Genomic DNA, 26,360 nt, shown 5'->3' on the forward strand with positions numbered 1-26,360 from the left:
CCAGGGGGGATCTTGACCTATATTGATGAAAACAAGGGCCTTGTCCCACAATCCTGCCTCGGTTATTATGAGGGGTCTGTAGGTGGTGGGCTTATTGGAATTTGGAACCCTCTAAAATAAGAAGGCTCTCAGATTCTACCCTCTTACATGAATAAGTGTTGGGTACAAAGTGCCCCTACTCATTCACAAAAAAAAATGTAACCTAGAAATAAAGACACCCTCTGCTTGACAAGTCCTACAAAAATAAAAATACCAAAAAATGGCTCCCTAAATCCATTGTCAGTCACATCAATCCATTGTCAATCACAATACCCACTGCCTGCCTACTCACTGAAGCAAAAATTCCGTTCCCAGCAGTACTCCTTGCCAAATGACAACTTCCAAAGTTATTATCAGGGAAGGGGTGGGGATAGCAGTGCATCACCCACCACAGATAAAAACCTCATAGCTGTTGCCTTTTGGTATCACTGGCATCAGGAGCAATGAGGGTTACATTGTTTTATGCTCAGGGATTCAGTAACATAATTGTCCTAAAATGCATTTTATAACAACAGTGTTATAAACATTCTAAAGTGATTCTGGAACAGAGAAAACAAAAGCAAGCTATGGGCCCCAAATTGTTGTGGAAGACCCCTTTGATCATATGGTAATACCAGATCCATTTGTTTCTTTTATTTCCAAAGTGGGGGAGGTGGGTCTTTTCCATGCCAAGAAGATAGTTCTCTTAGTTAAAGAAAGAATTCACAGGAAGCATTTAGCATGAGAGTCTATTTGAAGGTCCTCCAAGACACCCAGGAAGCAAATCGTTACAAATATTTGAAAGAGCTAAGGACATCCAAAGGAAATCTGTATTTTTTTACTAAAACCCAGGTAAACACATGACTGGAAGAAATGGAAGAAACCTGCTCGCTCACCACATGTCTTCAAGCATAGAGGGGTAGGTCTAAAATCCAGGTTGTCGAGAGCAACCAAAGTATAGTATATTTGTTGGATAAATTAAATTTCTATAATTGTATCTGTTAGGTCTTAGATCTGAACCTGAGACCTCTTCAGTGTCTGGCAGTAACTCTTCTTGCCGAGTCACCTGAGATGCTGGACAGCTCCCTGCCTGATCTCTTAAGACAAGGGTGTCAATCTGGCGGCCCTGCCAGTTTGACACCTGTGCCTTAAGACAACCTTGCCTTGTGTCTTATTTGTTTTGAACCTTGACCCTTGAACTTCCTATTAAAACCTGGCCTGGCTACCCTACTTTCTCTCCTCTGAAATACCCACTATCTTTCTTGGAGATTTGAACATCTCCACTAATGTGAACAACCCAGCTACATCCCAACTCTTTAACCTAAAGCCATCTTTTGCCTTAACACAATGAACATAGTCGTCCACTCATTCTGATGGGAATACATTAGACCTTCTTTTCTCCCATCTTTGCACTCCCTACAACCTCACAATCACCCTCTTTCCTCTCTCTGATCACAATCTCATCACCTTCGCAGTGTCCTCATCTTCAAACACATATCCGTCCAAGCAGCAAACAATTACCCGCAGAAACTTTCTCAACTTAAACCCTTCTCTTTTCCACTCTGCAATTCTATGACAGAATCTCTCCTGTCCTGCCCTGACCTGGCCAGTTCTGTCTACAACAGTTTGCTTTCATCCACACTAGACTCACTTGCTCCTCTAACTACATGAAGTATCAGGCCCCGACCATTACAACCTTGGCAGACTAACAACACCAAAAATCTTTAGAGACATAGTTGTGCACTGGAGCCATTGTGTTGTAAAACCAAATCCCAGCAAGCATTCACCCTATACAAATCTGCTTTCTTAAAATATAATTCCTCTCTCCATGCAGCCAAACAAGCCTACCTTGTCACTCTTATTAATACCTTGTCATCCAGTCCTTGTCGTCTCTTCTCTACATTTAACTCTCTACTTTCTCCACCTCCACCCGTAACTCACTGTTTACGAGATTGCAAATCATTTCAAAAACACGATTGATGCAATTCGTAGGGGCATTTCCACTGCACAGACATCTATCCCACTTAACATATCTTAAACCTCCCTCAAAACTTTCCCTTTTTGTCCTTGCTACTACTGAAGAGCTCACTAAAGTTTTTTCAGAAGCTCTTTCAGCGTTACCTATAATGCTACCACCTCCCCCTCACTCCCCCTCTCTGTTGGGGTCCCTCAAGGCTCCGTCCTCGGGCCTCTTCTCTTCTCCATCTACACCTCCTCCCTTGGCCAACTCATACACTCTCATGGCTTCAACTACCACCTATATGCCGACGACACACAAATCTATCTCTCAACCCCCCACCTCACCACCTCAGTTTCCACCCGAATCACACACCTACTGAGCGACATATCAGACTGGATGTCGCTCCACTTCCTTAAACTGAACCTCTCCAAAACCGAGTTTCTTGTCTTCCCCCCAGCCCGGACACCACCCTCCATTGACTTCTCCATCACTTCCAACAACGCCACCATCAAACCCGCCCCGCAGGCCAGAGTACTTGGTGTCATTCTGGACTCCAACCTATCCTTCCAGCCCCAAGTCCAATCTTTAACAAGCTCGTGCAGACTCCACCTCTGCAACATCGCCAAAATACGCACGTTCCTAACCTAAGAAACCACTAAACACCTCACTGAAAACAACCTTCTTGACCCTTTACAGTCTGGCTTTCGCTCACTACACTCCACTGAAACTGCCCTACTAAAACTCACTAATGATCTACTAACTGCTAAAACCACTAATCTATTTGACCTCTCTGTGGTTTTTGATACTGTTGACCATCCCCTCCTCCTCAAAAAACTTCACTTCTTTGTCCTCCAAGACTCTGCTCTCTCCTGGTTCTCCTCCTACCTATCGCAGCGCTTCTTCAGCGTTACCTATAACTTGGTCTCCTCTTCTCCACTTCCTCTTTCTGTAGGGGTCCCTCAAGGTTCTGTCCTTGGGCGCCTTCTCTTCTCCATCTACACCTCCTCCATTGGTCACTTGATAAACTCCCATGGCTTTAAGTTAGTAATGGCTTGCATTACTAACCTACTAAGTGACATATCAGCATGGATGTCACTCCACTTCCTCAAACTCAATCTTTCTAAAACTGAGCTCATACTATTCCCTCCAGCCAATGCCCCCTCCCGACTTCTCCATCAAGATCAATAATACAACCATCAGTCCCTCCCATCATGCCAGGGTACTAGGTGTAATCCTAGACTCCCATCTGTCCTTTCAGCCCCAAATTTAATCACTGTCCAAATCTTGTAGACTTCTCCTCCGCATCTTCTCCAAGATACTCCTGTTCTTAATCTCTAAAACTACTAAGCAACTTATTCACTCCCTGGTTATCTCTCGCCTTGACTATTGTAACTTCCTCCTCATTGGCCTACATATTCACAGGCTATCCCCTCTTCAGTCTATCATGAATGCTGCTGCCAGACTCATCCACCTTACTAACTGTTCCATATCTGCCATCCCTCCCTGCCAATCCCTCCTCTGGCTTCCCATTGCCCAATGAATAAAATTCAAAACATTAACAATAACATATAAAGCCATTTATAACTCTGACCCAAATTACATCAATAATCTTGTTTTCAAATATCACCCAAACCGTCCTCTCTGCTCCTCCCACGACCTCCTGGTCTCTAGCTCCCTTATCTCCTTTTCCCATGCTTGTCTCCAGGACTTCATCAGAGCCTCCCCCATCCTCTGGAACTCTCTACCCGAATCTATCAGACTATCGCCTACCCTGCCCACTTTTAGGTGATCTCCGAAAACCTATCTCTTCAGGGAAGCCTATCCTGTCTTCAGCTAATAATGGAATCTTCTATTCCTCCTATCAGTTCATCCCCCACAGTTATTACCTTTTGTACCACCAGCCACTCCCTCTTAGATTGTAAGCTCTAAGGAGCAGGGCCATCCTAACCCTCTTGTATTGAACTATATTGTTGCTGCATTGTCTCCCTTTATAGTGTAAAGCGCTGAGCAAACTGTTGGCACTATATAAATCCTATATAATAATAATAAAAAAAAAGCCATTCCTTTCCATTTCCTCTTTGCCAGATTATTGTGCTCTATCCAGCCAATATCTTGCTCTTGTCACTTCTGCTGCTTTCCATATCTGTGCTACAACTCGTTACCAACCTTTGGCTTGTTTACTGACTATGCTTCTTCTTGATTCCTACTTGCTATATCTGCTACTGGAACCCAGCTTGCTCACCTCTTGGTGGGGCGATTCTGAGGACTGCAACCTGGTACTAACATTCAGCAAAACCTATCTCAACCATCAGGAGCTCTGATGAATATTGGTTAGTATTTAGATGCCACACCTCGGGTTAGCCTGTATCATTCACCAGGGTGATCTGCTTGTATACCTATCCTGCTGGTTGATGAGAGTCTCCCTACTGCTATAGCACTGGTCTCCAAGCTTGAACCCTGCCCATGACAGTATCTATGGGTGACAGGAGTGAAGGTATATACTTTAGGTGTCTTCAAATTCCAGCCAGTCATCCATCAGATCAGTATAATACCATAGGTATGAGAGGGAACTAACCTGTTTATCCCAAACTGTGCCCTGATGGCATGAGAGAGTTGTAGGTAAGTTAAAAAAGTATTCTGAACTCCTCGTGGAGGTATAAAAGAGGTACCATACTACCATTTGTAAATAAACGCTTTAGGGATTTAAAACCCAGGGAGGATCAGACACATGCTGTGGGTGACTTAAGTAGTTCTGGATAGGAGAAATTACCCACAGTGGCCAATTGGGGGTTCTGATCCAGTCTTAACTAAAAAAGGTTTTATTCATATATGTAATTAGTTTGATGGTGGTGGAAATCATAGTTGTAACTGGTTGGGAGAGGTAGGGGGCCACAGAATACAGAGTTTTTTAAGGACTCACAGGAGGAGACCACAGCTGTCTCTGTAGCCATGTAGGCATTAAAGCGGAGTTCCACCCATTTTTACAAGTTGCTGATATTAGAAAGCCCACCCATAGTATAGTTATAAATGGATATCCTTCTTTTTTTTTTAAATACCTTTTATTCCTGTATACAAGCAGCACTTCCGGTCCTGGCCACCTAGGCGATTTCGTCATTAGGCGATTCCTGAGGTCTCCTGGGATATCAGCATAACCTATCCCAGCAGTCCTCAGGAAGCCTAATAGTGAAATCTCACGGTATTTCGAGACCGGAAGTTACGCAATCGGGAGGAGTTAGGCACCATTTTTGAGAAATAGGATCTGCAAGGAGGAAATACAGACGCTGTGTTTTGGACACCGCTGGATTAATTGATTAAGAGGTTGCCATGACAAGGGGGCGGGAACTTTTACCAATGCTGCCATTGCTATGGCAACCTGTAATCAACACAGTGCGCCGCGCAGTGTCATTACTGCGCAGGCACAAGATCTGGAGGTGCATACTGGGTAGCCAGCTGCACCGAATTCCGGAAACAAATAGGAGAGGGCTTCAGATGCCTACGTCATAAATGGCCACTGCCTGTTTGCCAGGATCCTGTGAGTAATGACAGATTTAGAAGTAAAAAGAATGATTACACTTGTAACAGTATCCTAATTTGATTGTACAACTAAAGAAAATAACGGGGGGGCTTTTTAAAAAAATTGCCAAAGAAACTAGAGCTCCGCTTTAACATTTAAGTCCATCCACTGTTTCATGTTGGCCAGTAGTGTATCAATAAAAGAAAGAAGATTAGGAACTTATAGGAACCCTTAAGAACTTATATTTATGCCCAATCTTCAATTGAAAGGAGGGATATAAAATCTGAGTTGTTATTATGCCCAGGTGAAGAAGGAGGATCCTCTCCCAATTGACATTAAAGCATGAACACTTCCCAAATTCATACAGGATCTCTAGTAAATTGTAAAGGGGCCAACTGGGATCTTCTAAATATATTAAAGTGTATCAAAGTCTGCATATATAGGGAGATGCTCTTCTCAGGTAAGAGAATAGTTAAACGTTTTATATGGGAGGCAGCTTGAATCAGATCAGCTGAGGGATCAATCTCCAGGGCTAATGGGATAGAGGAAAAAGGTCATTCCAGACAAGTGCCTCTATGTATGGAAAATGATGGAGAAATGTAATTATTAACTCTAGTCTTTGCCTAAGGGGAGTTGTATAGTACCCTAATCCAGCATATTAAATTGGTTCTGAAACTGAAAACCTGCAGTACACGAAGTAGGCATAGTCATTCCATGCAGTTGAAGGCCACGTTGGTGTCCAGTGAGACTACAGCCTTGCCTTCAGTGCAGGGTGCAGAAACTGGAGAAACCTCCAGGTAATGACATTTGCTTTACATTAAGTGTTTGGTATGGCAGAGACAGCAAGAATCCTATAGTAGGCATGTTCGAGAACAGATCACTGTTGTTACAAGCAGGGGTTTCCAAAACACCAGATTACTAACAGAAGTGGTGGACACATACACTAAAGAAATCTTTGGATAAAGTACTAAAGTACTGAACAGGAAGGCTGTGCTACCTGTTTGTGTTAACATTTCAATTTTGACTGGAGTGTAACTTCAACAGTTCAACAAATGGCTTATTACAAGCATTGCTTACAACAGGTCTTTCACATTCTTCATACTATAAAATTACTTTTGAATTAATTTAATGTGCTTTCCATTTCTGTTCTACAAACATAAGAATTAACTAACAAAATTTCCATTATCTACTTTAGGTCTTGAAATGTTCAGCTGCAAGTTAAAAGCTGACCATTCTCCAATATTAAAAGTAACAACCTGTCAATTAATGAATCGCAAGCTGAAAATAATTTATGTTATCAGGGCAGATTGTCCTTGGTGGGAACAAAGCAATTCACCCCCAGGCTTGTGATGGTGTAATGAATTGTGCTGCCATGGGAGGATGCTTGTCCATCATGGAAGATGCTGTCAAGCTTAGCTGTCAATAACAGTTTTGCTTTTTGTAACTGTGTTACAGAGTGCTTCCCAAATTTACAAAATAATAGAATGATTGACAATTTGGCCTCTTGGAAGCTTCTGCAGCAAGTGAGGCATGTCATCCCTACAGAGGAGCCTTATACTTGCTCCTAGTTTTTCTGAATATACTGGATGTGTGAAACTCTCCAACAGCCTGTTTTCCATTCGATTAATTCATCTTCTCATAAAATAACTGTCCTCCCTATTTGTTCCTTCTATTAGCATGCACGGCAAGTTTACCTGATATTAGAGTGAAGGTCACAGAGTAGATGCCATTCTCTTTTTGTGCCTCAGCTCCCTCGGAGTAACTGATGTCCACCTGAAATTTGACAGGTTTTTGGAACACAGATGGACCCCCTGATGACTTGTACTCCGCTCTGAAGCTGGTTTGAGAGATCACGCTGTGACTTAAGCTTGGGATCTAAAGAAAGATAAAAAGAAGGAATTAAGCAAAACGTTTAACTGTTCTTTTGTAAGCTTTAACAAGCAGGGCCATACTACTTTTTCTGCTATGTTGTGTTTAACATTGAATCAATGCTGTACAGTATACTCTGCTGTTAGATGCTATGGGACATGTTGTAACTAAATAAAGGTAATAAACAGCAAAAACATTTAACATGTTGCTGCAGTAAAGCTCACAGGGTGCCTAACTATCAAGAGACAAGTGGTCACATAAGGGTATCATTTATATTCACGATATAATAGAAGTACAAGTTGTGTTTCCAACTGTAAGCATTTTAGTCCTCAGACTGGGCAATGTAAAAACAAAAGTTCAATGTAGGGTAGTGCTAAAAAGCATCTTTCTTTATCCCAGGACACAGAACAGGTAATAGTCATTACTACAAGGATTATGCTGCCATCTTCAGGTGAATAGACACTGGCCAGCATAAAGGTAGGAATTCCCTCCAAGGCCAGCTCAGCTAAGCCTCAGTTTGTGCTAGTGTCTGAAGGCGATGGATGCTTTCCTGAGTTTCTCTGAAGATCTATTTTCCAGGCTAGAAAGCTGACTTGCAGGATATACTATCATACTTATTTTGCTTTGTGTGAAATTCTTAAGTTCTGTCCTCAACAGTGTGTCATGGGGCAGATTCTAGCTTTTCTCAGGTCCTGTCTAGAGATGTCCTTGGCTTTGAGTACCATCAAGGGACAAATCCTGGCCTTGGCCATGCTTTTTCAAAGACCTGTTGTGTCTCAGTTCTTGGACAAAGCCTTTGTTTAGGGCAGGCATGTCCAAAGTCAGGCTCGCGGGCCATTTACGGCCCGAGGGTCGGTTTAATACGGCCCTCCATGTCAGTGTGTCAGTGTGTCTTATGGAGCGAATATGGAGCGGCCGGTCCGGTATTTCCACCGCGGCCGTGTCAGAATACCGGGCCGGCCGCTCAGCTCTGCAGCGGGACCTTACCTGTTCCTCTATCCAGCGGCGCGCTGTCTTCCTGGCTTCTGTAGTGTGGGCGCTGGGCATGACAGCCGGGTGCCAAGTGCGCATGCGCAAGAAGCAGTGCTTTTTGTGAATGGTAAGGCAGTACCTGGGACACATGACAGATCCCAGAAGCCGCCGGACCAATCACAAAGCGCAAGTGCTTCTCGCTCATGCGCACTGAGCACCCGGCTGTCATGCCGAGCGCCATTACAGAAGCCGGGAAGACAGCGCGCGGCTGGATCGAGGAACAGGTAAGATCAAAGAACAACTGCGGAAGTAAGAGCGGGTACCTGTCAAATTCAGGTACCCGCTCCCCACCTCCCCAAAGGTCAGCAGTCATCTGTACTGTCCGCAGTCTCTGGTCATCCCTGTGCTGTCCGCAGTCTCTGGTCATCCCTGTGCTGTCCGCAGTCTCTGGTCATCCCTGTGCTGTCCGCAGTCTCTGGTCATCCCTGTGCTGTCCGCAGTCTCTGGTCATCCCTGTGCTGTCCGCAGTCTCTGGTCATCTCCTGTACTGTGTCTGCAGTCCATTAGTTCAGAATTTTTTTTTTCCTGTTTTCTGCCTCTAAAACCTAGGTGCGTCTTATGGTCAGGTGCGTCTTATACGGCGAAAAATACGGTAACTTGGCATAAAATAATTTATTTGCATTTAATTGTAATGGTTCAAAGAATGTTTGGAAAAATGTTCGGCCCTCCACCATGTTCACTTCATCCAATCTGGCCCTCTTTGAAAAAAGTTTGGACACCCCTGGTTTAGGGAGTTACTCGGATTGTTCCTCCTGTGTCCCCCTCTATCTCCGTGGAACCTTAACTTGGATTTGTCGGCCTTGCTGTCTTCCCCCCTCTGAACCCCCTGAAAGACTCCCTTATTTTATGCATAGGTTGTTTTTTTGGTGGCCATTACCTTGGCTCATAGGGTCTTGGAGTTAGTCACACTTTATTGCAAGGAACCTTTCCTTTGTTGAGGCCTCAGTCCTCTTTCTTGCCTAAAGTGGTTTCTTTGTTTCACTTGATTTAGGACATTGTATTGCTATCCTTTTTCCTAATTTTAAGTATCCAAAAGGGAAGGTGCTTCACACTTTGGTTGTTGTTTGGGCTGTTTGCATTCTATCTGATGTCTACAGCTTTGTTCTGACAGTCTGATTCCATGTTTGTTCTGCTTGAAGAACCTTGTAAGGGTCAGGCAGCTTCTAAATCCATTTACTGGTGGATTTGTTAGTTCATTTCTCTGGATGATGAAATCAAGGGTGGGGATTGTTCTTTTTTGGTTAAGGACCATTCCACTAGGAATATCAGTACTTCCTGGGTCATTCAGCATCAGACTTCTGTTGCTCAAGTTTGTAAGGCTGCTTCCTGGTCTTCTCTTCACATGTTTTTCTTATACATGTGAAGAGAAGACCAACGAGGTGGATGTTTTTTCCTCTGTGGATGCCAGTTTCTAGCATTGCAGCCAGCTTTGTTTCCTCTTTTCTGTTTGGAGATTTGGGCTTGCTGGCCTTGTTGCTGTGTTGCCTAACCCTCAGATTCATTGCTTTGGGACATCCCATGTGGTAATAACTATTAACTACTCTGTGTCCTGTTATATACAAAAAAAATTAGGACAATGTTTTCTACATTATGCCTCACCACATATATCATCTGTAAATACTAATTTGCAACAGTTGGCCTTTGTGAAAAATCGTGGCCCAGCATTTCTTCAATTTTTACACAAATAAATACAATGCAGTAAATAAAGATCGTACTTACTGAGAGGAAAGCATGGACGATATCAGCCTTTATAGAGCTGAGGGGTTTGTCTTTAATTACTACAAATATCTGTTCTTCTTTATCTAAATTAATGAAGTTACCAAACCAGGACTTCTTTGCAAGCCTAAATTGAGACAAAGTAAATGGTTAGAGGGAATTCTAAATGTCATGGTAACAATGATAGTTTAAGTTCATTTATTTAAAATAAAGAGAAAAGAGGCTAGTGCCAGTGCTAAGTGCATTTTCTTACATTGTCCTGATAAAAATACGTTAGAAGAGGAAAAAAAGATATATACAGTATATATATATATATATATATATATATATATATATATGTGTGTGTGTGTGTGTGGTGGTTGCTTGATATGTAACACTTTAAAATCCTTGTTTCCATGTATAGGTTGCTATTATGTATGATCATGGGGGCAGCTAAAGTTTATCATTACATATACATCACTGTTTTGTAGGGCTGGTTAATAATACAATGGTTACTCTTCGCTGTTCTTTCAATGCAAGTCAGTCAACTCATTAAAATCGATGAATTCCTTGTGTGGCTGTATGTCAGTATAGATGAGTTTACAGTTTGGTTAAAACACAAGTTACGGTAGCTGAACATCATGTCTAATAGATTACTACAGCTATTATACTTGACAGCTTACCAATGTCAATGGTTGTCAGTGGGCACAGTCTCCACCCTGCCCTTAACAACCAGTAATGTAACAAGCCCCATTCACTTATATTCCCTGGAATCAGTGGCCATATAAGTAAAATAGTGGGGTTAGTTTAAAGAAAAAGAACATTGGTTCCCCTTTTGGGGTCTGGTATGAATTTTAAAAAGGACCCCACACAAGACGAAACAGAAAAAGGTGCAAGGTCTCACTCAAATTTTTTACCAGACCTTTTAATTTTTTAATTAGAAAACATGTCAAAAACTGTGTCTGTCTTTTTTTTACTTTCCATTCTTTTACTATACAACCTTAAATTCACATGGGGGGGGGGGCATTTAGATGCCCCTTCATTGTTAAAGTGGGTTTCCAGAGACTGATAAGTCCCCTATCCACAAACTCCCTTAACCAATGGGCCAGGGTTGAGGGGAAGAGGTGCTCTTTCTCATCAGCATGTGTTCAGGAGTGTGTGTGAGGGGTAGCTCACCCCCCTCCTTTCCTGGCTTACCAGGCTGCATGCTCAGATAAGGGTCAGGTACAGATATTTGGGGGGGTCCTCACCTCTTTTGGTGGGGTTCCCCCTTAAAATCCATACCAGACCTGATGGGCCTGGTATAAATAAGTGGGCTCTTTTTTTTCCTATAGGGATCCCCTTTAACTTCTATATCATGTCCTCATCTAGGGGTCTGAAATAGATAAAAGGAATCCCTGGCCAAATTTTTGCTGACAGAAAAAAGCAGCCATGAGCAATAATGTTTACTGGCTTTAAACACACTCTTTTTTTGTAGGTGTCAGTGTTGCTGTAGTAGGTTGTAAACAGTTCACAGATTCAACACTTCACAGACAGGGCCAGAGCACTTCCCAGGCTCGGTATTTAAAGACATTTTGCTATTTTAATGTTTCACTTTAGGTACTGCTAAAATCGCTGCTCTCCACCAAACAGAAATTATTTTTACTTTGGTACATGCTCAGCAAGACAGTACCCAGCCTCCATGCCATTTGTTTGACCATCCCTAGATCAGAAAATGACCATTACTGTTTATTTAAAATTCTGCTCCCATTTGCTTGATTCAGCACACAAAGTTTATCAATGTTTGCTGCACCTGGCCCGAATCAAACCCAAATACATTTAGCTCATCACTATATGTCAGCAGTAGACAGAGTACCTACACTGAGCCAATGACTGTTCCCTCTACTGGCCAATGTACAAATCTGCATGACACAAGAAAAAATATGGAAGAGCAAGAATTTTAAAATGGATTACATTTTGGTAAATACCTTTGTGCTTGCTTATTAAATACCCACTATACTTTCTCTTTAAGTTGAATTCTGTTTACTGCAGGTAGGAAATAAGTCAGCTGACAAATGGTGACGACTTAATATTGAATGCTAAGAAATCATGTATTCAGACAAAAGTGTGTAGGCAAAGAGAAATGCTGACCCGCCTTCTAGCTCTCTCATTTATTCTAAGAGCTAATAAATATTTTTTTGAAGGTGACTGGCAAGAGGAAGTTGGGTTACAGAAGGAAGAGAGTTTGGAATAAGCAACTCATAGTGATGTTCACTAGTATTCCAACAGCATGCAAGTAGTATGGAATGGAAGTGACATTGAGGTTGTAAAGTTGTAAGGTCTGAATAGTGTGGCCACCCTTCTTTTGTAATACAACACAAAGGATAAGTGGTTCATAAGAGCATGTTTACCACTTTACAAATATTTTAAATATAAAACTGTTGAGCTAAAGATGCATTTTACTATCTTTCTGATATGATACTGGTTAATCTGTACCCAAAATTTTGAAAACCCAACAGGTCTCTGGAAGAACAAAATTGAACACAACACAACACAATATAGTCTTTAGGGGAAAAATCTGTTGCAGCGCATTAGCAACCGGTCAGTTTCTAACTTTTTTAGAGTGAAAGAAAACTTTTATTAGCTGATGTGACTATATAAGCCATCCCTCAGACAATCCCTTAGACATTCTGATATATGAGGCTCATTATGCTCTGTCCTCATCTACTACAATAATGAAGTGGTACTCACTCTGGTGAGGATTCTGGAGTAAGACTTGACATTTCTTCTGGAGTCGGAACTATACAAAATACAAACATGATTAAAAAAAGCAGAGAAAACATACTACCAATAAAATTGCACAGAAATATTGTCTAATGGAAATCAGGATATTGTTTTATGCTCCCTGGCAGTATGATTATTTCAGATTTTTGGTGCTGAAAGCGATACATTTTTTTGGATGGAAATATGTATTTCTTTTATTGTAGGCCTGTCATTTTTAGGAATAACTCACTGAAATCTGTCCGAACAAGAGTCTAGTAAACATCCCGGGTATGATAAAATTTGAAACACAAAATCATAAATTATAATTTAATAATCATAAAAATAATAATATAATAATAATACATTTAATTCAATAATATAATCAAACCAAAAACACTGAAATTTGAAATATAGCGCCAAGTTTGCACATCACTGAGCAAAGTCGCAAAATCGTTTTCAGTGTCTGATGACGAATTTCCCCACAAATCATTATCACTCAATTCTGCAAGTAGGTCTGATTTACTATCGCTGTTCTCTAAAACCGCTTTTGACCAAAAGGGACGCTTTTTGGACGCCATGGACTTTTCTAAGTTTCCAGGCAGAAAGAACAGTCAAAATGCAGGCAGGGCACAGGACAAAGCAGTAGGGACAAAATGAATGTGAGATGGTTTGATACGTAATGTTTTACTATGTCAAATTCATTTCTAAGAAAATGACAGTTTCAAAAATGTTTTAAATTTGCCGCCGTTCCAACCCCCGTACGTCCCGACGCTCGCAGGGTTCGGAACACGGAAGCCAGATGCCGGCATTGGCCGGAGGAGATGGCCGCGGAAGCATCGCGGGAGCGAAGGACAAGGTAAGCTCTGCAGGGAATCCCTGAGCAACGCTGCATGGTAAGCCCGAGTGTAGCTCAGGGTTACTGCTTTTGGTACTGAAACTTTACCCCGAGCTACACTCGGGAATACCGCCAGGGAGGTTAAAACTAGCTGCCCAAAGCTTATACATAATAAATATCACTTCCACCTACTTTCCTTCCTATATTTAATACAGTGATAAAATACAGTATGAGCAAGGAATAGAAGGGACAAGATGTACACATAGGAAAGTCATATAAAAATGATCTAAGGTAAACTGTGCAGATAACTTTGACATGGCAGATATGGTAGTATGCAGTCTTGGACCCAATGACCTAACACACTAAGGGGTCTAGTTATAAATGTTTTCAAACAAGATTCACACAACTTTCATCTAGGAATCATGTATTTTTCTAATAGGATTCAGTTGGGAAAAATATGTGAATCCTAGGTGAAAGTTGTACAAACGTTGCATGAAAACATAAGTGGACTATTAAGTGTATATGTGTATTATCTCCATCTTATTATATTAACTGATTGTAAAGATTAGAATGACCTTGTCAGAGGGTTACCAGTATTAAAATGGCAGTACTTACATCTGGTGGCCTGTTCACTGAAATTTTGCTTTGTAGCCAAGCTACTAGTGCCAATCATATTCTACATTTCCAGGTATGTGAAATATCGTGTCTCCTGCTGGCTGCTGTGGTTCCTTCCACAAACATCTACTTCACTACTGTGTCCTGCAGTGACTACGGGTCAGCAGGAGAAACCACAGCAGCCAGCAAGGAGGATCCTCTTCTACCGGGGGAGTGGAATAGAATCAGTGGCAGCTGCTTTCCTACAGAGCAAAGGTTTAGCAAATGGGTAGGTAAGTAAAATGCTGCTTTCTTCACAGGGTACTGTTATTTTAATTTTGTTAACCCCCTGACAGGGTCACATTGAAGAATAAAATCTTTGAACTTCCTATTGCATAGCAATAGAGCATCTGGTCCTGGTTTAGAGTTGCTCTGTTATCACATGTGACCACACACAGGCCCTAATTTATTTTCCAATGTTTTTATGTGTTCCTGGTTATTAAAGTGTATGTCTAGTTAAAATGTTGCTATGAGACCACTCACCATCACACCTAGGGGAGCTAATCAGTTGGGAAGATCAGAATTCCTTCCCTGATTGCTATTGTTCTTCCATGAGCTAAGCAGCATCTGACAGTGCTGTTCTCCCACTCTACCTACCCTCTTCATTGACATGAATATGAGGCCAAGCCTGGTGTTCATATATTTGTACGTGTGTACCAAAAGTAACACAATTGTGCCTGCACTAACTTGCTGATTCCCATATAAAATCAATGAGCAAAAAGAACTCACCAAGGAGGTATAGGAGCTTTAAAGTGTGCCATTCAGTTATTTCTAATAGTCCTGCCCATTAGCAGACACTACACTAAGCCTTCTATAACCTTTGCATGCCTGAAAAACCTTCTCTGTGGGACTCTCTTAAACTTGTTTCACTGGAGTTGATTTACTAAAACTGGAGAGTGCAAAATCTGGTGCAGCTCTGCATAGAAACCAGCCAGCTTCCAGTTTATTTTTAAAAGTGTAATTGAAGAAGCTGAAGTTAGAAGCTGATTGGTTATCATGCAGAGCTGCACCAGATTTTACACTCTCTAGTTTTAGTAAATCAACCCCATTACAGACCTGACTTCAGGGTTAGTCACCATCAAATGCCATCCCCATGGCCAATGAGAGCCACTTAGTGGCCAGTAAGGAACTCTCTTATGAAAATGGAAGGGCAATTGGCAGTGTAATAACACAACAGCCTGTTTATTATTGTGCCCTTGGTATGCTTCTCTGTTTCTTCCTCGCACTTTGTGTCCAACTAGTACAGTCCCTAGCTGGACACTCCCTGCCCCACTCTACTGTGCAGTTTAGCTTTGCTTTCCACCACAGAGGCAAGGCTTAGGGAAGCTATTATCTTCATTTTACCAAGTCAGTAAGTGGTCATACTGTCCACACAGACTGGGCCTAGGTATGTCATTGCATAAATTGTCATTTGAAACAGAACAAGCAGAGCTTAATCCTGCAGACAGGCCCCTAATAAAACATGAAACATGTATAAGAGAGGCACGCAGAGGTGGTTTCCCAAGCAATAAAGGAAATAGAAACATCCTGCTTTACATATTGTGTTCATCAGCATTACCTTTCCATGGTGCTTGTAGAACTGAGGGTGCAAATTAACACGTTATTTTACAAAATGTTACATCTAATACAGAGCTCACAATCAGCTATACCTGCACTGGTAGCACTCCTATTAATATTAATTATGTATTTAACCCATAGAGGGCTCAGTTTAGTTTACAAAAAGGCCTGATGCTGAAGTGACTGACCACATTACAAAATGCATACTTCCACAGCAGTAAATTAATCTGTCAAAAGTTTAGTGGATATTAAATGGATCTGAGACTATTACTTAAGGGCCTTCCACCATTCATGTATCAGTTTGAACATTTTTTTTTTCAATGTTTAATTTTCAACATTTAGAAAAGCTGACAGGTTTGCTTTAATATGCAAGGAAAATATTTTATTTTAAAACTGAATAACCCCAGAGGTGTTGGAGAACATGTTAAAATCATTGTATACTTTAGCTTTAAATTTTAAAATCTCAATTTGAGTTAATAATATTGGCTCTTTTTATTTATGTAATGTTTCTTTTGTGATCTGTTTGAACCTGCTTGTTAGTTGACACAAGGCAACAGCCATTTTATTGTATCTGTAATACTGCAGCTTATTCTACAATGTGCCACTAGATGGCAAGCTGATGCAGAACAATTAAACCTACCTTGCAATTTCCGACGATGGAAGCGTGGGGATCCCAGAAAACTGTTCTTGATAGAGTTGAGCCGTGTCTTCCAAGCCACTCCACCAACACCAGGACTGGAGGGAGGGGTGCCACTGGGTGTCCCAGTTGGACTGTCCTTGGGCGTATGTACTGGGGTGCCCAGCGGGGTAGGGAGGGGGCTACCTCGGGGAGAAGGGTGAGGGGTCACCTGCGGCAAAGGGATAGATTTGGTGGTGGATTTAGTACCAGGGAAAAAACGAGCAGGCAGTGAGGAGGGGAAGAAAGGTGGGGATAACGGGGAGCGATGAGGTGAAGTTGAGGAGTCATGCGGTGGGGAGGAGGCAGTCATGGTAATGGGTAAGGGATTGGATTTAATGGTGTGGAGGGGCTTCTCTCCCAGGCTGGTCTTAGCAGGCAGTGTCTGGGTCTTCGGGTCAGGCTGACGGTGAGCAGCTTTGGACTGCCAGATGGCACGGGGATCCTCCCCATCAGCGACTTCCAGCGGTGTGGGGGAGAAAGTGAAAACGGGACTCTGGCAAGGGGGGACAGAAAAGTGCCCAGTGGGCATTGATGTTTGACAATGAGATGGAGCAATGTGGTAGGACATGGTGTTCTATTGCTGTGTGCTCAACATATATAACAGATACGAACCTTTGTCAATGCCAATTTTCAAAATGGCCAGTAAAAAACAAAGAATTCAAGGCTACAGTATGTTTCCATTTCACATATGGAATGGCTAGCACAGTTAATGTAGTCTTGCATGGAACACATGCTATGGTATGTGTACATCATATACTATGTGTGTGTGTATATATATATATATATATATATATATATATATATATATATATATATACACACACACACTTTTTCCAGGCTAGTATGAAGATCTGTGCCAGCTTGTCAATAATATTGGCCCTGAGACCAATTATAGGTTACACTGAATGATATAAAAAGGTGGATAATGAAGTCTTTTCAATTATATAGTGTAAGTCACTAAGAACTACAGTAGGTACAAGTGTTACCCGTAATGTAATGTATGACAGAGGTTACTAATTCACAGACATCAGATTGTAGGCTTTAATCTCCAGCTAGGTAAGACTCTACCACATACCATATTCTCAGTTTCAACAGTGTTACTAACTGGGTTGGACAGCAGAGTTTTGTTGATGAGTGATGACTTATGGGTAATGTGTGTAAACAAGTGCTGCCTTAGTTGATCTTGGTTGATACTGTGGGTTTAGGTTTCTGAAGATGCAGGTTTTTAATTTATTTATTTTTGTCATTTGGTTGGATTCTTTGGACATGGACATGTGTCTTTTTTCAACCTGGTTAACTTCTAACTATAATAATAAAGTGTTGGAAATCATTATGATACATCATCGTATGGATAGCAGTTGGGAGCCCAGACCAGGTTTGTAGCTCTCCTCTATTACACTGTCATCCACTGCCATTGTCCATTACAGATGTTATATGTGTATTTTTAAAAGTTAGATTTTGTGGCTAGTGTAGGTCAGAGAAAGAAAATAATATTGATGCATTTGGCCAGCTGGTACATACTGCAATGTATGTGAATTTAGATTCACCTCTATATGCCCGATCCTACTCTTGATATCCCATTATGGAAACTGTGACATGCTGCACAATTCTCTTCTACAATGACTTCTCTGGGAAAATCCCTAACACCTGGGATTGTGTGTGTGGGGTGGGCAGAGGTACAAATCAGAAGACTCATGAGGTTCATAGACCCCAGACTCACCTCCCCCAGAACAGCTATTCACTACAGATCAGTTTGGTGGAGTTGCCCTTTCAAAAGAATATTATTGAAGGACGCCTGTACGTACAATTCTTGTTATTTTCAGCTGCTGTGACTCAACCTTTTATCCTTGTCTCTGTACTTGATGAGTGTCTGGCCTTTCTCAGATCAGTTGTCTGGTCAGTGAGTTAGTACAGCGACCTCTCAGTTTTTTTTTTTAGTTAAGCCTGTTAGGGATAAGAATGACTGCCCTCAAACATAACAATTCCCATATACACTATCTGGCTGCTTCTAGTAGCCCAGTCTTGCCTTCTTGCTGGAAAGTACTTTTGTATGTCCCTAGTGAGGGGCTATGAGGGCACCTGATATAATTATTTTAACTTACATTATACAAAATAATATACGTATTATTTAAATAAAATTACATAAAAGATTTCATGATATATTCCTTTTTATATCAAACATGCAAATGAAGGTGTCAATTAATGTACCAGTACTCCATATCCACAAAATTTGAAGGATGTCTATGTCAATAGCCCAGTGTTTTGTTTCTAGAAATCACTTCTTTGGTATCTTTATGCACTTAAAACTTAAATTCAAGAACCTTGTAAATTTATTTTAAACTGGTAGCTGTAGACACTCTGAACCATATCTACAGTAGCAATGATAAGCCATACAAAATAGGAAAGTATAGAATTACAACATAAATCAGGAAAAAAGAGAACCTATCTGTTAAAATTATAAGACAACTGCTGATGACGTTTGCAATGTAGGGTGTCAGGGTGTGATAATGCAGGTTGTTGTAGTGACAGCATGATATGCCGCAAACAGGATGTGATAAAGTGCAGTCTGGTTCACTGCTGCTGTTATGTAATCTGTAATAAAAAGAATATCCTTTTTAATACTTACCCTAGGACTGCTGAGAGGGCTAGATGAGAGGCCAGTTGATGCACCACTGACAGACCTGGACCTGCGCAAGAAAGAACTATCACCCACTGCTCATGGAACAAAGAAACTGACACCTTAGTGCCACATTTTAAATTATGTGCTTTCAAGGATTAGATTTCAGAGGGATAGATATATAGGTCAAGTATTGTGATTTGAAGCTGCTCATTCCTGCTTCATCCAGCTATTTCAAGTTATTTCTCCTCTCCTAAAACAATACATGGTCTATATCTATAGGAGAATCCTCAACTGCCTTTTACTTATGCAGTAATAACGCAACCACATATTTGTCATCATAATAGCTGACACTGAGGCGTCTCATTGGCTCTCTTTCACCGGTAATGGTAAGTTTAAAATCAAATTACTATTATTCATTACTCCGTGAACCAGTCAGATAGATGTAGATGACATATCTTTTTAATATAATTACAAAACATTATTTACTTGATAACTGTTATCTTTGCAATCTTGTTGGGCTAAATGTAATGTAACGTTACATTAAAAGACCTGCTCCTATTGGTTGTCAGAAGGACCACACTGCTTGTCCTATAAGGAAATAAGTGGTGGGCTCCACTGGTGTTTGATTGTCAACTAACGTGGAAAACCCCTTTAAGCCATATACAGTATTCACTTCCAATTATTCTTTATATGAGCCTCACTTCTCCTGACCGGTCAAACGCTTAATGTCAGTAATATATTTGGCAACATCTTATGAACAGCTAGTCAGAAATTGTCATTTTAACCAATTGTATATTCATTCCTTTTATTAGTGAACCATTAACTGGTCATAGTCTGCTATTTGTTACATTAGTCATCTGTACGCTGCCCCTGAGGGTGACACTTTTATTCAGTCATCTTTAAGCCCCACTAACTTAACTCCTGCCAGAGCTTAGTGCTGATACCAGAGGGATAGTTCATACACCTGTCAGATTACAAAGCCTTTAGTTTTTGTGAATGATCAATCTGTTCCAGCATCAGTCATCAGCAGTGAACTTCTGTGGCAAGAAATATTCCAAGATGAAAGTTTTCTATGTGCAGCAACATACACTTCCAGCTGTTAGACCTGCTTGTTGTCCTCCAGGGTTTCCCCAAATGACACAGTCCTTTAAATGTTGCATTGGGGCAGAGGGTATTTATGGCCACATTACTGCTGAGTTACTTTGCAGTTTAACCACTTGTCCTCCAGAGGATTTATCCCCCTTCCTGACCAGGCCATTTTTTTTGCAATATGGCATTACTTTAACTGAAAATTGTGCTGTCACGCTACACTACATAAATGAAATTTATGTCCTTTTTTTCTCACAAATAGAGCTTTTGGTTCAGTTGTATTTGATCACCTCTGCTTTTTTTATTTTTTGCACTATAAACAAAAAAAGACTGACAATTTTGAAAAACAAAACTATATTTTTTACTTTTTGCTATAACACATATCCAATAAAAAAAGATTTAAAATCAAATTTTGTCATAAATGTTTGCCAAAATGTATTATGCTACATGTCTTTGCAAAAAAAAAATCCCAATACATGTAAATTAATTGGTTTACGTGATAGTTACAGCATCTACAAATAGATATATATACAGGTGAAACTCGAAAAATTTGAATATCGTGCAAAAGTTCATTTATTTCAGTAATGCACCTTAAAAGGTGAAACTAATATGTGAGATAGACTCATTACATGCAAAGCAAGATAGTTCAATCCGTGATCTGTCATAATTGTGATGATTATGGCTAGAGATGAGCGAATTATTCAAAAATTCGATTCGGCTGCTTCGCCGAATTTGAGGAAGAAATTCGATTCGATGCGAATTAATTCGCTACGAATTTAACTTATTAAAAGGGTTTCTAGGCTTCAGAGAGCCTTTAAATTAGTGCAGAACACTGTACCTTTAATTTAAATGCCCTTGGAGATGAGGAAGGAGAAGGAGAAGGAGAAGGATGAGAAGAAGGAGAAGGATGAGAAGAAGGAGAAGGATGAGAAGAAGGAGAAGGAGAAGGATGAGAAGAAGGAGAAGGAGAAGGATGAGAAGAAGGAGAAGGATGAGAAGAAGGAGAAGGAGAAGGAGAAGGATGAGAAGATGGAGAAGGAGAAGGATGAGAAGAAGGAGAAGGAGAAGGATGAGAAGTAGGAGAAGGATGAGAAGAAGGAGAAGGAGAAGGATGAGAAGAAGGAGAAGGAGAAGGATGAGAAGAAGGAGAAGGAGAAGGATGAGAAGAAGGAGAAGGATGAGAAGAAGGAGAAGGAGAAGGATGAGAAGAAGGAGAAGGATGAGAAGAAGGAGAAGGAGAAGGATGAGAAGAAGGAGAAGGATGAGAAGAAGGAGAAGGATGAGAAGAAGGATGAGAAGAAGGAGAAGGATGAGAAGAAGGATGAGAAGAAGAAGGAGAAGGATGAGAAGAAGGATGAGAAGAAGAAGAAGAAGGATGAGAAGAAGGAGAAGGATGAGAAGAAGGAGAAGGATGAGAAGAAGGATGAGAAGAAGGAGAAGGATGAGAAGAAGGATGAGAAGAAGGAGAAGGATGAGAAGAAGGAGAAGGAGAAGGAGAAGGATGAGAAGAAGGAGAAGGAGAAGGATGAGAAGAAGGAGAAGGAGAAGGATGAGAAGAAGGAGAAGGATGAGAAGAAGGAGAAGGAGAAGGATGAGAAGAAGGAGAAGGATGAGAAGAAGGAGAAGGAGAAGGATGAGAAGAAGGAGAAGGATGAGAAGAAGGAGAAGGATGAGAAGAAGGATGAGAAGAAGGATGAGAAGAAGGAGAAGGATGAGAAGAAGGATAAGAAGAAGGAGAAGGAAACAAATAGATACAATGTTTCAACCGCTGTATGGAGGGAATGTCACAGAACTGTCAGAAATAGGCTATTTCTGACAGTTCTGTGACATTCCCTCCATACAGCGGTTGAAACATTGTATCTATTTATTTCCATTTATGGAAACAAATAGATACAATGTTTCAACCGCTGTATGGAGGGAATGTCACAGAACTGTCAGAAATAGCGGAGCTCTGCAGATACACTTAGCGGAGCTCTGCAGATACACTTTTTGCCGGCTTGGAATTCTTATTTTCATCCTACTTCTTCTTCTTCTTCATCCTCTACCTCTTCTTCTGAGGATGAGGATGAAGAAGAAGAAGAAGAAGAAGAAGTAGGATGAAAATAAGAAGAATTCCAAGCCGGCAAAAAGTGTATCTGCAGAGCTCCTCTAAGTGTATCTGCAGAATAGAGGAGCTCTGCAGATACACTTTTTGCCGGCTTGGAATTCTTCTTATTTTCATCCTACTTCTTCTTCTTCTTCTTCATCCTCATCCTCAGAAGAAGAAGAAGAGGATGAGGATGAGGATGAAGAGGAAGAAGAAGAAGAAGTAGGATGAAAATAAGAAGAATTCCAAGCCGGCAAAAAGTGTATCTGCAGAGCTCCTCTATTCTGCAGATACACTTAGAGGAGCTCTGCAGATACACTTTTTGCCAGCTTGGAATTCTTCTTATTTTCATCCTACTTCTTCTTCTTCTTCTTCATCCTCAGAAGAAGAAGAAGAGGATGAGGATGAGGATGAAGAGGAAGAAGAAGTAGGATGAAAATAAGAAGAATTCCAAGCCGGCAAAAAGTGTATCTGCAGAGCTCCTCTATTCTGCAGATCCACTTAGAGGAGCTCTGCAGATACACTTTTTGCCGGCTTGGAATTCTTCTTATTTTCATCCTACTTCTTCTTCTTCTTCTTCTTCATCCTCATCCTCAGAAGAAGAGGATGAAGAGGAAGAAGAAGAAGAAGAAGAAGTAGGATGAAAATAAGAAGAATTCCAAGCCGGCAAAAAGTGTATTTGCAGAGCTCCTCTATTCTGCAGATACACTTAGAGGAGCTCTGCAGATACACCTTTTGCCGGCTTGGAATTCTTCTTATTTTCATCCTACTTCTTCTTCTTCTTCATCCTCATCCTCAGAAGAAGAAGAAGAGGATGAGGATGAAGAGGAAGAAGAAGTAGGATGAAAATAAGAAGAATTCCAAGCCGGCAAAAAGTGTATCTGCAGAGCTCCTCTATTCTACAGATACACTTAGAGGAGCTCTGCAGATACACTTTTTGCCGGCTTGGAATTCTTCTTATTTTCATCCTACTTCTTCTTCTTCTTCTTCCTCATCCTCAGAAGAAGAAGAAGAGGATGAGGATGAGGATGAAGAGGAAGAAGAAGTAGGATGAAAATAAGAAGAATTCCAAGCCAGCAAAAAGTGTATCTGCAGAGCTCCTCTATTCTGCAGATACACTTAGAGGAGCTCTGCAGATACACTTTTTGCCGGCTTGGAATTCTTCTTATTTTCATCCTACTTCTTCTTCTTCTTCATCCTCATCCTCAGAAGAAGAGGATGAGGATGAAGAGGAAGAAGAAGAAGAAGAAGTAGGATGAAAATAAGAAGAATTCCAAGCCGGCAAAAAGTGTATCTGCAGAGCTCCTCTATTCTGCAGATACACTTAGAGGAGCTCTGCAGATACACTTTTTGCCAGCTTGGAATTCTTCTTATTTTCATCCTACTTCTTCTTCTTCTTCTTCTTCTTCTTCATCCTCAGAAGAAGAAGAAGAGGATGAGGATGAAGAGGAAGAAGAAGAAGAAGAAGTAGGATGAAAATAAGAAGAATTCCAAGCCGGCAAAAAGTGTATCTGCAGAGCTCCTCTATTCTGCAGATACACTTAGAGGAGCTCTGCAGATACACTTTTTGCCAGCTTGGAATTCTTCTTATTTTCATCCTACTTCTTCTTCTTCTTCTTCATCCTCATCCTCATCCTCTTCTTCTTCTTCTGAGGATGAGGATGAAGAAGAAGAAGAAGAAGAAGAAGAAGAAGTAGGATGAAAATAAGAATAATTCCAAACCGGCAAAAAGTGTATCTGCAGAGTTCCTCTATTTCTGACAGTTCTCTGACTTTCACATTTACAGCGGTTGAAACATTGTATCTGTTTCCGAATAAAAACATCTGTATCCTAAATGGAAACAAATAGATACAATGTTTCAACCGCTGTACATGTGAAGGAACTGTCAGAGAACTGTCAGAAATAGCGGAGCTCTCTGCAGGGACACTTTTGCCGGCTGATCGGGATAAATCCGATTCGCGCACCCGAAGTAGGCTAATATTCGGATTCGACGCGAATCGAATTTTTCCTGAAATTCAAATCGAATTCCACTTCGCCTGGTTCGATTCGCTCATCTCTAATTATGGCTCACAGCTCATGAAAACCCCAAATCCACAATGTCAGAAAATTAAAATATTGTGAAAATGTGCAATATTCTAGGCTCAAAGTGTCCCACTCTAATCAGCTAATTAAGCCATAACACCTGCAAACGGTTCCTGAGCCTTTAAATGGTCTCTCAGTCTGGTTCAGTAGGAATCACAATCATGGGAAAGACTGCTGACCTGACAGTTGTGCAGAAAACCATCATTGACACCCTCCATACGGAGGGAAAGCCTCAAAAGGCAATTGCAAAAGAAGTTGGATGTTCCCAAAGTGCTGTATCAAAGCACATTAATAGAAAGTTATGTGGAAGGGAAAAGTGTGGAAGAAAAAGGTGCACAAGCAGCAGGGATGACCTCAGCCTGGAGAGGATTGTCAGGAAAAGGCCATTCAAAAGTGTTGGGGACTTTCACAGGGAGTGGACTGAGGCTGGAGTCAGTGCATCAAGAGCCACCACACACAGATGGATCCTGGACATGGGCTTCAAATGTCGTATTCGTCTTGTCAAGCCGCTCCTGAACAACAAACAACATCACAAGTGTCTTACCTGGGCTAAAGAAAAACAGAGCTGGTCTGTTGCTCACTGGTCCAAAGTCCTCTTTTCTGATGAGAGCAACTTTTGAATCTCATTTGGAAACCAAGGACCCAGAGTATGGAGGAAGAATGGAGAGGCACACACTGCAAGATGCTTGAAGTCCAGTGTGAAGTTTCCACAGTCTGTGTTGATTTGGGGAGCCATGTCATCTGCTGGTGTTGGTCCACTGTGCTTCATTAAGTCCAGGGTCAATGCAGCCGTCTACTAGGAGATTTTGGAGCACTTCATGCTTCCTTCTGCAGACTAGCTTTATGGGGATGCTGACTTCATTTTCCAGCAGGACTTGGCACCTGCCCACACTGCCAAAAGCACCAAAACCTGGTTCAATGACCGTGGGATTACTGTGCTTTATTGGCCAGCAAACTCGCCTGACCTGAACCCCATAGAGAATCTATGGGGCATTGGCAAGAGAAAGATGAGAGACATGAGACCGAACAATGCAGAAGAGCTGAAGGCCACTATTGAAGCATCCTGGTCTTCCATAACACCTCAGCAGTGCCGCAGGCTGATATCTTCCATGCCACGCCGCATTGAGGCAGTAATTGCTGCAAAAGGGGCCCAAACCAAGTACTGAGTACATATGCATGCTTATACTTTTCAGAGGTCCGATATTGTTCTATGTACAATCCTTGTATTATTAATTGCATGTAATATTCTAATTTTCTGAGATTGTGGATTTGGGGTTTTCATGAGCTGTGAGCCATAATCATCACAATTATGACAAATCACGGCTTGAACTATCTTGCTTTGCATGTAATGAGTCTATCTCATATATTAGTTTCACCTTTTAAGTTGCATTACTGAAATAAATGAACTTTTGCACGATGTTCTAATTTTTCGAGTTTCAGCTGTATACTGGAATTTTTTTGTATTTTTATACTAGTAATGGCAGAGATCAGTAACTTATAGCGGGACAGCGGTGGGCATTCTGACACTGGATGGGAACTGACTAACTGCCACTGACATCCCCAGTGACACCAATACAGTGATCAATGCTAATAAAAAGCAATGACACTGTACTAAAGACACTAGGTAGGAAGGGGTTAACTTGTGGGCGATCAAACCGTGTGTGTTTTACTGTGTGTGCGGTTTTATTTTTTACTAGGGAGGCATGCTGCTTTGTATTTCTCTGCTGTGCAGAGAAATACAAAGCTGCATGTCCTTGCTGGCAGGAGAGAGACCTGTGTTGTTTACACAGCGGTCTCTCCCGTCAGCTTTGCACAACGATCGCCAGGTGCCAGCGGGGACCCTGCCACCCTGTAGCAGCAGTTATACTATAGGGCGGCGGGCAAGTGGTTAAAGCAGAACTTCACTTTCTGAATCAGAATTGACTATT

The 26,360-nt window shown here is 41.3% G+C and overlaps 1 protein-coding gene across 3 annotated transcripts in view; it reads right to left on the bottom strand.

The window, feature by feature from the left end:
* The window catches only part of LOC149451183 (serine/threonine-protein kinase BRSK2-like), a 425,864-nt gene that overhangs the window by 16,696 nt on the left and 382,808 nt on the right, over positions 1–26,360 (bottom strand). For all 3 annotated transcript variants that reach the window (XM_089691016.1, XM_089691015.1, XM_089691017.1), the window contains 5 exons: positions 19,182–19,242; positions 16,517–16,724; positions 12,819–12,867; positions 10,113–10,236; positions 7,187–7,367 (listed from right to left, as the gene is read on the bottom strand). In XM_089691016.1, coding sequence (XP_089547142.1) covers positions 7,187–7,367; positions 10,113–10,236; positions 12,819–12,867; positions 16,517–16,724; positions 19,182–19,242 — 623 coding nt within the window. The remainder of the gene's footprint in view (positions 1–7,186; positions 7,368–10,112; positions 10,237–12,818; positions 12,868–16,516; positions 16,725–19,181; positions 19,243–26,360) is intronic.

The sequence above is a fragment of the Staurois parvus genome, unplaced genomic scaffold, assembly GCF_062004578.1.
Source record: "Staurois parvus isolate SC_StPar_1 unplaced genomic scaffold, SC_StPar_1.0 ptg000548l, whole genome shotgun sequence".
Lineage (NCBI taxonomy): Eukaryota > Metazoa > Chordata > Amphibia > Anura > Ranidae > Staurois > Staurois parvus.